This window comes from Cyprinus carpio, chromosome A11, assembly GCF_018340385.1.
Source record: "Cyprinus carpio isolate SPL01 chromosome A11, ASM1834038v1, whole genome shotgun sequence".
NCBI classification, from domain to species: Eukaryota; Metazoa; Chordata; class Actinopteri; order Cypriniformes; family Cyprinidae; genus Cyprinus; species Cyprinus carpio.
Window position 1 is genome coordinate 22,876,857 of NC_056582.1, and position 12,953 is coordinate 22,889,809.

The following is a 12,953-nucleotide window of genomic DNA, read 5'->3' on the forward strand; positions in this document are numbered from 1 at the left end:
ACGAACTCACACTGAGTTTGTCTGTACTATATAACCACTTTATGATGAAAGAATTATATGCCTTGACTCCGGAGCCGTCCTTCAGGCACATATCTCAATTCTTGAGTGCATTCCGTCTCCTACCTAAACTCCATCCTTTTACAGTCTGGATAAAATAAACAGCCGCTTCTTAGCTTAGAGTTAGTATTTGATTTCCTGCATTGCTTTTTCCTTTCAAGCCTTCTGAAGGGGCTTCTGCTCTATTGGCACAGACCCCTTGGGTTCCCTTTTTGCTTTGTGGTCCTTCTTAATTTCATTACTTTAGCTGTGACCTTAATTAGCAGGGACCCAACCCCAGGAAACGAAATCCCATTTTGACAAAAAAGGAAGGTTGTAGAAAACTAAGCCCCGCTCCCTCAGAACAGAGGTAGGTAGGGTGACCCTCAAGAAAACGGCTCAGGGAGACATCCTCCATTTCTCATTTCTCTCGCTCCCTATGGTGACAGGAATTCAAAAGGATTCTGTTTAAAATATTCCTGCATGGACGGTCCTTATGTGAGTGTGTATAGAGTCATAAATTGCACCCTCTTTTAATTTTTTTTCTCTAAAGGATTAATCAAAATCAAAATGCATTTTCAACATCAACCACTAAATTAAGGTGGTCATTAAGGTGATATTTTAAAGAATTTATTTTCCATTTTTTAAGGGGCTCAAAAAGTGTAAGACTTATTGTTTTAACCAACACAGTAAACAATTGCTAATAAATTTTGTGAATAATTTCAACAAATCAACAAATAGCACATTGAATTAAACATGAAATTTTTAAAACTTTAAACAACTGAAATAGTTTTTTTAACACTCCAATAATTTTTTTATGACTTTTAAAAATATATATATATTTTAGAGTGTAGAAATTAACATTTTAGGATTTTGAAAAAAAAAAAAATTGTCGTAAAATTTAGAAAAAATATGTAATTTTCTGTGCTATTTCTAAGTCACTAATCAAATGTAATCAAACGTGGATTAAAATTGATCGTATGACTCCTCACTGAAATTGCTATGCTGGTAATATGAATTGCAATAAAACTATAAACTGTAAAAGAGTTGCGTTTTTTTCCTTTGGTCTCAATCTGACTTTTAAACGCCACTGTATATTTGTAGCAATGTTTATGTATAAAATATATATACACAGTTTTGCAAACAATTCCAAAGAATCAACAAGTAACGCTTAAATTAGTTAAACATGAAATTTTGTAGAATTTCAAATGACTGAAATATTTTTCTTGTAAAAAAAAAAAAAAAAAAAAAAACTCCAATAATTTTATTTTTGACTCGGAGTTATTTCTTTTTTTACAGTGTAGAAATGATCAAAATTTTAGGATATTGACACATTAATAAAAAAAAAAAAAAACGTAAAATTATGTAAAATTAGTCACTAATCAAATGTCAGTTAGTAAAACTGATCATTCCTCGCTGAAATTGTATAAATGCTGAAAATATGTGTTGGAAAAAAATAAATGTAAAAGAGCTGCAGTTTTTCCATTGGTTTCAATCAGACTTTTGAACACTGCTCTATATTTGTATCAATGTTTATGTATAAAATCCCACCATTCAAGTCCTTCACGCTCTCATATTTCGGCACGCCTGTCCCCTGGCGCTGGGGCATAGGGAGTCAATATGTCAGCATTTATCGATACCCCACTGTGCTATGCGGGGTTGTCAGGGTCCTATTCAGGCTCTAATGGCCCCCTGAGGTGCAGCGTCTATGCAGGCTGAAAGCGCAAAGAGGCCCGGGGCCCAGCCTGTTGTTGGACGTTAGGCGTGTGTTCCTATGGCCGCCCTGTGCCTTCACGCACATGACAAGAGCTATAAAAGACCAACGCCTTTGCTGCTTCTTCTGCCCCTCTCTTAAACTGCTTTTTTCAACATCTTCTTGAAAGAAAAAAGGTCTAATTGTTTGTTGTGGGAGCCAAAGATTAGACCCTCCCCTCCTTTAGCTCTTTTTTTCTGTTTTCTTTGGGCTCGTCTTTCTCTCCGCCGTTCTCGTCATTTCTAAAGGATGTGATTTTTATCCCAAATGTTGTGAAAAGGGAAGCAAAAGAAGAATGATGCTGCAAGACTGCTTTTGACAATGGCAATGAGACACAAGGGACTGTTCAGCTAATTCCATTGGTTACTTCGCATTGATATATATTTTTAACTCTTATTTGCAAATTTTGACAACATAAAAAAACGTATGCTGAGCTATGAGTTACAGTATGTTAACATTTGGTTATGTTTGGTTCGGGGTCTTATAGATGACTCAATAAGACAATAGAGCAACATAAAGTTTTTACATGCATGTTTTTGAGTAGTCAAATATTTGAAGCAAGCGCGCAACTTACAGTACGTGTATATATGCTGGATGAGGCTGACCTATATTATCTAGGTCTGTTATTCTGATTTGCACAGATTTCAGTCAGACTAATGCATTTACATGACATTTTCATTTTTAGTTCGACTGAAAGTGCATGAAAATGCATTTGATGACATTGACTAGCATTGTTTCTCTCCAGTTTCATCTGGAGAGCAAATATAGACTTTAGTGAACATCTTCTGCTTCTCAGAAGTTTCTCCTGAAGAAAAGTCTCTTGTAATTGGCATTTTAGAAGAGATCTTAACAATGCTATTTAAATTCTCCAAAATGCAAAAATGGTTCCAAAATGGTTCTTCTCATTACTTTTTCAGCTCAAATGATCTTAGCTGCAATCCAGATTTAGATGAACCTTTAGGTTAAACTAATGAGTTATGAATGAGCAACATTCCACCAGATACTCTTTTCATTGTCAACATACAATATTGCATCATAGTTGTGTATATAAGCATATGTAATTGTTAATCCAAGCCTTTTCATGGACTTTTATTTAAATGTTGATGTTTGAACATTTCATCAGATTGGCTTAACCCTGTGGGGACAGGACCGGAAAAGTACGTTCAAGTTCCATCTTCAACAATGCAAATTTTTCTGTCATTTATTTGATCTTGATGTAAACCCCACCCCCCACCCCACCCCAAATTCTCCACCTCCCTCTCCCACCGTAGGCACACCACTATCAAAGGATCAATCCCTTAACAGACCTGAGGAAACACGCTGAGTTTTATATTCAGGCCGCGAGCCAGAGAGATAGCAAAGAGAGGCAGATGGATGTCAGAGATATCAAATCAGATCGCACAGCGAAAACTCGGCTCATTATGGGCTGTTCGGCATTATGATTCTCCTCTCCTCCTCCAAGAGTGAAAAAAAAGTATAATTGCTCCAGTGACTCTTACAAAGGGTATATACAAAATAAACATGAAAACAAAAATTAAGCAGGGACGCTGTTATTTTTGTCCTGTGGGAATGTGGGGTGGGGGGGAGTAGGAAGATGCCAAAGGAAAAAAAAAAAAGGGAAAGATGTGTTGTCAGTTACACTCAACTGGTGTCATTTGCAGCTTCGAGGCTGGTCCTATTGAATGCCTATAAAATAGCAAGCGTAAGACTTGATTGTAATTATGCTGGAACTAATATGCTTTTTCAAAATAAGCCATTATGATCTAATGCCGCACTGCAAAAAGCCCTGTCTGTTTTTGTCACTCTGTCTTGGGTAGTTTGCAAGGTACAGCTGATATTGAGGACATTGGTTACGGTATAAAAAAAAAAGAGGCTGCATTGAATTTTACCGTAATGTTGAGCTAATACTGATTCAAAGGCAATCTTAGCAGATGAAGCTGGAGATGCCTCTCTACCCCCTTCTCACTGTGTCATGGAGGCTTTTTATTATCCGCCATCCCTGACTAATTCCTGGAATTCTGATGATGTCAAAACCTGCACTTTAAATTCTGGCTCAATCGTGCTTTTCAATTGTCTTTTTTTATAAAGATCTTTGACATCTTTTTAGGCTCTTAGGTTTGGTAATGATATATCGAACTCTATTTTCAGATGAGCTGCGCAAATCACTTTTGATGCTGTTGGGTGATATAATTAAAATGATAAAGATAGATCAGGCAGACAAAGAGACTGTTTCAACTGGGATTTTCAGCAGTTAGTTATTCACCATTACTTGGATGTGTTCCACTAACAAACGCTGCTGTTTAGCATGGTACAGTGATGGTATGTTGTTGTTTTGTTTCAACTCTTTTTTTTAGCAGACCAAAATATTTATATTTTTTATTTAGCCACGTGAAATATTACTAAACATACTCAAAATGCTTCTTTTATAGCCCTTAGAGAAGAAAAGAGATGTCTCAAATCACTGTGCTGTTAGCATTAATGTTTTTAGACTCCTAAGTTCTTTATTGCCATTGATGGTTCCATTAAGAAACACAAAATGTTCTTTATAGTGGATTTTTTTTAAATGTTCTTTTAAGAACTTTTCATTGGAATGCAAGCTCCTGACAAAGGGAAATATAATCATGGAAAAATAACGCACAAGGTCATTTCAGAACTGTCTTTATTTCAACTGTTAACCAGCTAGGATTTTGTAATATGGTCAAATTTCTGTTAAAGATATAGTTTAGCCAAAAAAAAAAAATTCTATTAAACACAAATGAGGATATTTTGAATATAGATTTTTCCATACAATGAAGGTCAGTGGGGTCCAATGTTGTTTGGAACTCAACGTTCTTTAAAATATCTGTGTTCTGCAGAAGAAAGAAAGTCAGACAATTTTGGAGCATCACAGGATAAGTAAATGATGACAGAATCTTCATTTTAGGGTGAACTATCCCTTTAAGCCAACGTAAGCTAACGTAAACTACTGCTAAATTGAGCTAAATGTGTATGTTGGCTTAATTCTTGCAGATAATGGGCCCTAAATGGATAAGATTTGGCTTTAGTGATTCATGCATTCAGGAAGCAAAGAACCTACTCATAACGGTTTATCTTCTTCTAGCCCTCTGCTCCATAAGGGTTTAGTTTTTAAATGAAATACGATCTAAAATTCGTCAGAGCATTCTGTACACCCCTAATTTTGTTGCAAATTGAGTACTCGGCACAAAGTCAACATTTCGTTAAAGATCACATTGGGCCCTGGAGGAAAAAACATTCAGGCTGTAGCACAGAATGAATGGAACATAATTAGGCTTTAATTGGCTGATAAGTGAGCAGAGGACTTTATCAATATCCCCAGAACCCTCAAATAGAATTACAGCTCGGTTATTGTGAGGCGGATTAGTCAGGATGTACCTTATTGTTTTAAAACAGGGAAGAGTTCTTGTGAATTGACCTCACATCTTCTTGGGCTTAATTGTGTTTAAAGTGCAGATTAACTGCTGCTTTTTTTGGTTCTCCGATTAATGTGGTTAAATGTAATGCATTTTAAACAAGGAATGAGAGCCATATATTTATTATGGAATAATGGCAATGATTTAGTTTATAATAGCTACACAAGAGTTTTGTATACTTTTAGCCATCTCATTTTACGCTTAAACAGTCAGCTAAGTCACTCCACGCTCACTTTAGCAGCTAGCAAGAACCGTATGCTTGTAGCATATTACATGTCTGCCATAACCTATCTGAACCCATTTGGGGCTTCTGTTCCCTTGATAAAAGCTAGCATCCCAATCAGTGGATCTCTCCGGGACAGAGACGAGGCCTGTATCATGCCCCTCTCACCGCTCTATCTCTGCCAGCATCTGTTTCATTACCATAATCCTTTGCTGTTGTCAGGGGGCCTGTTGACCTTCAGTCTTGGTCTCGCAAGACGGATGAGCTAGAGCAACAACAACCTGAGTTTTGTTTCTGAGTTTTGCCCATTGATTACGTGTGTTTTGTGAAATATTTCAATACAAAAGACCTGTGGCGGGATTTGATATGGTTACAGTACTTTGTAATTAAAAGTGAAAAGGCTTTGATGCGTCAAGAGACGCAAGTGCTGGATACGCTGACAGAATCTTGCCTCATGAATCATGTGGCGAAACTGTGCAATGAAACAAAAATCACAGCGGCACGTCTTTCCCTCCCCCTCAGGACGCCGAGGTGACTTTGGAAAGTGATCCGTAGACCACTGCGCCAGTCTCAAGTGTTGTCATGGTGTGTTAGCAACAAATCGCTCTGGCGCATCCTCATGAAAACCAACAAAGGGATATCCAGGATATGTACATATTCAACTTTGTATATTTAAGATTTTGTTCATGTGCTGGAGTGCCAGGCAGTGTTGTAAAAAAAAATCAATCTTTTATTAAAAGGGGGAAGATGGAGGAATTGATTTAATGAATGCGAACTCATGTCCTGCGGTCGCATGTAATCCATTGAGAATCATTGAGCCAGAGCTTGGGGAGACAAAAAGACATTCTGTGAAGACTGCTCGAGTGGTCTGTAATGATAGTCTCCATATAATCCGCTAATTCCTTGTTTAATTAAACTCCAGAGCTGGTCTGGAGACTGCAGCAGTTTGGTTCATCTTAAAGCGGTTGCATTGCAGAAAGGGGTCTTACTTATTTGTTGATGTAGTTGCACCAAATACATGCACATGCACCAACAAGAATGTATTTGTTAATGCGCAAGTATGCACTAGTTTGGTTCTTTTTATTGTTCATTTGCAGTTTTTTCTTCTGTTGTGCAAGTATTTGGTGCACCAGAATTGATATGCACCAAGAAGAATGTATGCGTGAATACACAAGACCATAGTTTGTTTTGTCTTTTCCATGGACTTCAACATGCACCAAGAAGAATGCATTTGTTGATACCCAACATACTTGCATGCGCAGAGTCTGGTTCTTTTTATTGATCAATTGCAGTTGAATTTCTTCTATTGTGGAAGTATTTGGTCCACCAAAATTGACATGCACTAAGAAGAATGCGTGTGTGGATACACACACATGCACAAACATACTTGCACGCCCACAGTTTGGTTCTTTTTGTTGTTGGCAGTTGCATTACGCTGGGGTGGGGGGGGGGTGTTTTTCCCCTATTGTCAGTTTCAAGTGCACCTAATTCTTGCACATGCACCAAGAAGAATGCATTCACCAATACGCATGGACATACTCGCACGCCCATGCACATACTAATATACACACTTGCACACTCCCACAGGCCTTTTTGTAACCTCTTTTCCTGGCAGCCTATCAGCCATAGAAGAGGCCTGGCAAATGTGGGGTTTGAGAGAGATGATCAGGCTCCGGTCTGGCAGAAGAAAATGGAGATGCAGGAAAACTCGTGTGAAGTGGTCCAGGGTGCAGGAACCTGCTGATCAGCAGTGGGCAAAGAGTGCGTATGATGGCTCAAAGGAGATTTGTTTCTGCTGTGGCAGCTGTGGCGTTGCGGGGGAAGGAGATCGGAGCCCTTCTTCTGTCTTTCCCCCGTGGATGATGCAAGACCAAAGGGCCTGGAGCAAGACTCACGCTACGCTGCTTGCTAGCACTCATGCGTTTTAAGAAAGCAAATGTAAAAGTGTGATTTTTGTGACAGGACCTCTTCTATTCACTGCTGCCATGAATAGATATACAGAGGTGGCTCACAAATAAAGTATGATGCAATTTTAGAATCAATTATCATGGTAATGTATTTTGGTAATATATCTTAACGCACTGCATATCTCTCCTTACAAACGCTTCTCTTGGCTCGGTCGTAGTAGTGTTCGTCTTTGTGCCGGGGAAATACTCCTCTGGCTAAAATGCAAACTGCCAACTGCGATCTGCACTTGTCTTTGACTGCATGCCTGAAAAAAAGTAATGTAAAATATGTTGTAATATATTTCAAACACTAGCTTGAAACACAAAGAGAGGGATTGAATGGCCCAGAAGTCTCATACATTCTTATTTCAAACACTTGCTCTTAGGAGCTAGCCCCAGGCCTCTACAGAGAGAATAAGGCGGACGTGCGAGAGCAAGGTGTCTGGTGTAGATTACCCTAACCCTCACAGTTACGTCCCCCAGGCCTCTCCAGGGCTCAGTGGCAGGATTATGTGTCTGAAGACTTCTCACATATGAATAAGACCCAATAAAACGGTATCTAGGGCTCCATTGACACGTCGAGATAACGGAAGCATTAATATCGCCGTGATAGCTGGTCTCGGCTTTCAGGATCATTTTCTCTTGACAAATTCGTGGTATGTTATGGTATTGCTGTTCATATCAAAATTTTAAATAACTTGCCATTTTTTTAAGCCTCAGAGACTTGATGCTGATGTTCAAAGCCTCTCAAAGACTTATTTCCAAACTGTGTATGCAGGTAACCGTACGGACGATGGTTCAGATGTGGAGTCGGAGCCCGACCTCCCCCTGAAAAGGAAACAGAGACGCAGCCGCACCACCTTCACGGCGGAGCAGCTGGAGGAGCTCGAGAAGGCCTTCGAGAGGACACACTACCCCGACATCTACACTAGAGAGGAGCTCGCACAGAGGACCAAACTGACCGAGGCTCGTGTACAGGTGGGATAAGCTCACTTGCACAGATATCTGTACTTCCCCTTTACGGTTTTGCAACTGAATGTATTGCATTTAACTATCTGATTGGCTTTTAGACCTCCTTTTGGAGTGGTTTCTTCTCTTGTCATCCAGATGCCTCTGTTCATTGCTGGTGTTTGTTATATTTATTTATTCAGCGGAGACTAATTGTTTGACCTCTCCTCCCCTCAGGGAGTACATCACACTCAGTCATATGACAGTTGGAGCCCTGCCCTATTACTTTCACCCCGAGTCTTTGGGACGCTTTGTGAACCCTGTAGTTTTATGTAACATCACAAAACAAATACAGTAGAATTATAGCAGCAGCTGCACTCTGAGCTAGTGTGAGACAAAAAGAGGGATAGGGGAAAAGAGAAGGAAGAAAGAAGAACAGACAAAATGCATTCCTGATGGATTTCTCATCTCTTCCCTTGGCCGGCGATCCCTTCCCAGCACTTGAAAGCTGGCCGCTACTTGTAAATCCCTCTACATATCAGAAAGGATCCCTCTGGTTCTCTCTGGGGACTCTGTTCCCTGACAACAACATTAATCAATCAAGCACTTGTAAAAGACTCAACAAGGTGGGGGTGGGGGGGGTCTAGGTTTCTCCAAACTCTCATCCTCATGTCGCCCTCCATAGATCCTGGGTACCTATGCTTAGGTCCCTCACCAGAACATACACATCAGCAGGGTAACTGATTTAACATATGTCTTTGTCTGTCTCTGAGAATTCAAGGAAGAAGACATATGTGTCTAAATGGTTGCTTCCACACTCTTGGGAGAATTTTGAGAGATTTATGCTATGCTTGCTTTCTTGCAATATTTCACATATGATGTATTTAGGAGACCGGTTTGCATTGATTGCAGGTTTATGCATGCTAAGCTCTGGTGTATGTAAATTGTAAAAGCATTCATTATTACTTAAACAGCATTACAAAAGATAGAGGTGTCTTGGGGATTTTGAAAGGGAGAAAGGGAAAGCCCTGAGTTAAACAACTAGAACTTGACCATCCATATTAACTGTGATAATAATAAGCATAAGACCAAGGCTGTTAAAAACACCTCTAATTGTTCAATGAAAAGCAACATGGTTGTCAAACACAAGCATCTTCTGTTCCAGCATGTTATGGCAACCAGTGAGCCATATTTGTAGGTCAATTGTGCATTTCTTGGCCCGTAAGAATCCCCTGGGGGTGCTTGACGTATTTATGGTAACTGATGTAAATGACAAGAGATAGGACCAGAAGAAAAACCTTGAACAAGACTGAATAACCAAAAGGACACATTTTCCCCCCTCACGTAATAGGGCTAAAGGGATATCATGTGAAAAGCTGAGGTCTTCGAGCCATTGATATAATTTGTTAATGCAATTTTTCTCATAATCTAATTCTGGAACACTTTGAAAATCTCCAAAGGTCAGCTCAAACTGAATCTTCCAAAAAGGTCAACCTAAGAAAATGACTCTGCTTAAGCACAGTAAATATTGGTCATAGGTCTGCAGTGTTGTTCGCTGCTCAGTCTAGTGTTGAGGGGGGATTGTGGGATTGTGAAAGCCGTTCCCCTCCCCAAAGCAGCCCCCTCCAAATGGGGATTTCATGTGTTGTTTTGCCATTGACTTTTAACTGTTAAATGAGTCAGTCTGGTATAGTACTCGTATAGATTTACTCATAAAATTGCAGTTCATCATAGCTCACACTTTGACCTCCCATTGGACTGACATTAAAGGGTACTTGATAATGCATTTTACCCACCTAAAACACTAATTCAACGAGGTGTCCGAGTTTGGCACAAGACCCAACAAGACATTCCATGGCTCGTATGTGCCAATTTATGGCAGCTGTGTTGGCAGAGACTTATTTGAGTGTTCTCATAAAATATGGCATGCTGTTTCATGGCACGAATGCAGGTCTTCTTCATGGAGTTACCATTAGGGGCGTTTCACAGAAGTTCCCACTGGTTTGGCTTCGGGTATGTCAGTAGGTTTCTGTACAGAGATTCCTCCCAGGCCAGAGTGAGATCAGACCTTTGGCCCGGTTGGTGACCTGCTCCGCCACAGCTGTGCAGACTCATCCGGCAGATGTCAGTTTAGTGGAGAGTAGAGAAGAGGGCACTGGGGTGAGACAGGGGCCAAAAGAGGGGCCTCTCCACCCCTGGATCATCAACTCCAGAGAGTGTTAGACAGCCCTCCTTCTGCAGTCTTGTGGGAATAATATGCATGGCAAGTAAAATAGAGGTCAGGGTTGTAACCAATTGAAATTAAACTGCGAATGACATTTAAATTCCAGAATTTGAATTGAATTTGAACTGATGTAGCAAACAGGATGCAGAATTAAAATTAAAATTCAAGTGTAATGAAGTAGAACTAGATTTTTTATCTAAACTTTAAACTTGTTTTGGAAAAAAAATAAATTAATTAAAATGCCTTGAAATTTGAAGGTATATATAATAGATAGATAGATTGTGTTTGTATTGTGATTGATAGATTGATGGTTGCGGGGATGTTAAAGGGTGGTGACAGGGTTATGTAGCCTTGCAGAGGCGCTCTCCCTGTGGCTTCATAGTCCTGCTGCTTTACTTCCACGAGGTGAATGAGCACCACATAAATGCCATGTGACATCTGAGGAAGTTGAACCACCACTCACCACACCACAGGCCATTCTTAGTGTTAGCTTGGTGAAACAAAGAGAGAATTTTCAGAGAGAGAAGTGGAGAGCGGCAGAAAGGCTGGTGGTTGTTATAAATCATTCCCGATGAATTGAATTGCATTCTGTTCTTATTCATTTTGAAGTTTTTAAGAGATTACGGCAGGCTCCACTTCAGTTAGCAGTCATAAGAGAGCCGCGCCGCTGGCTCATGTTCCTCCTTTCTGACATAGATCCCCTTTCACCAGCAGTGTGCATTTAGCATGCAGCTATTATAGTTAGCAGAATCTAATAAGGAGTAAATATTTCCCTTTTATGAAGCGTAGAAATCAATTTGGCAGGAAGTTAGCCGTTCTGTACCTGGGAGTTGTGTGTTTTAATGCTAGCTATAAAGTAGAGGTTGTGTAGGTCATGAAGATATTTAGGATATAAAATGCATAGAATGTATTTATGAAAAATAAATTGACTAATTAAATGGGAAAGACAGGACAGTTAACTATTAATGCACTTTGTAAAGATATTATGTTTTGATGTTGTCTCTTTATGGTTTCTCTGCAGTTTTTATAATACATACTTTATACGCAAACTATTTCTATGGCAATATTCCATATAATATTCCAGCAATTCTTTGCACCCCGAGACCAGAAAAATGCTAGCAAGAAAATCCCATCCAGCCCAACAGGCAACTCTGTTCCTGACAGTCTTAGCTTGTGCACCATAAAAGAATAAATAAGATTTATGAAGACTGTAGAGAGCAAAATTGTTGCAATGCATCAGTGAGAATGTTCTAACAGTTTTGCATTATTAGAATTTAAATGACTTTCTTTTAGACGCTTTGTGTTTGTTGATTCTTATCTAAGTAATCCCAGTCTCCTTTTTGCAATTCGCATTCCCAGTAATGTTAATTAGCATAGCGACAAACAGAGAGAAAGAGAGAGAGAGAATTCAAGCGGGCCACAGAAGAAAAGATTTGTTTGATGTAGTCAACACATTGCTTGTTAGACTGAAGTTGGCTAAATCACATTAGTTGGTATAAAAACAGATGTCGCCCTTGTTTAATGTTTATTCTTTTGAAACACGAGGTGAATGGCCTGAAACCTTTTAAAAGTATCACTTAACAACATTTTCCTTAAGAAGAAACAGGTTTGAGTGGAGACTGTTCCAACTATATCCAACACTATCTTGGATTTACGGGCGACTGTTTGCAGTGACTTATTAAGTGCACACGTGTGGATGTGTTTTGGTGTACACTGCGGTCTCACAAACAAGGGACTTGTGGTGCAGGAAACATCTCGTAAAAGACAGGAATAAGAAACATTGTGCGTGTGCACACAGGTTTATCCTGTTTATCCGTGACAGGTGTGTGCAGTAAACACAAATCTCCATAGATTCCTGCAGACGATGCTCTGTCTTTGGGTTTATAGTCTAACGACTGAAACAAATGCACACATGATCAGCTAAACACACAGTTTCTCACACACTTCACGATTTGAGGTGAAGCTATTTATTGAATTTTGACTGATTAAAATGGAGATATACACTCAAAAATAATAATTTACTCGCCATTTCAAACTTTACTTTCTTCTGCAGTACTAATAGAAGAAACAACACTGGACCCCAATGACTTTCACTGACATTGGTGTTTAAAAGATAATTAATATTCAGTGATATCACTGATTTAACTGCAGTTAAACTACTGGATGAGAATAACATTTGAACTGGATAATGACAGTATTGTCTTCTGTAGAGCTGCTTTATAGCTGAAGTGAATTTGTTTCATAATTGCTGAACTTTGCAACACAATATATGCAATAATATTATCGATTTAACACTGACACTATCAGAGGAGAACAAAACTTGAAATAACTTGAGCTGAATAATGAAATTATTGTCTTCTGTAGAGCTGCTTTGCAGCTGAAATGTAATTTG

At 39.2% G+C, this 12,953-nt stretch overlaps 1 protein-coding gene across 3 annotated transcripts in view; it reads left to right on the plus strand.

Moving 5' to 3' along the window:
• LOC109054488 (paired box protein Pax-7-like) overlaps positions 1-12,953 on the plus strand; it is a 58,847-nt gene that overhangs the window by 14,851 nt on the left and 31,043 nt on the right. For all 3 annotated transcript variants that reach the window (XM_042766853.1, XM_042766854.1, XM_042766852.1), the window contains exon 5: positions 8,168-8,367. In XM_042766853.1, coding sequence (XP_042622787.1) covers positions 8,168-8,367 — 200 coding nt within the window. The remainder of the gene's footprint in view (positions 1-8,167; positions 8,368-12,953) is intronic.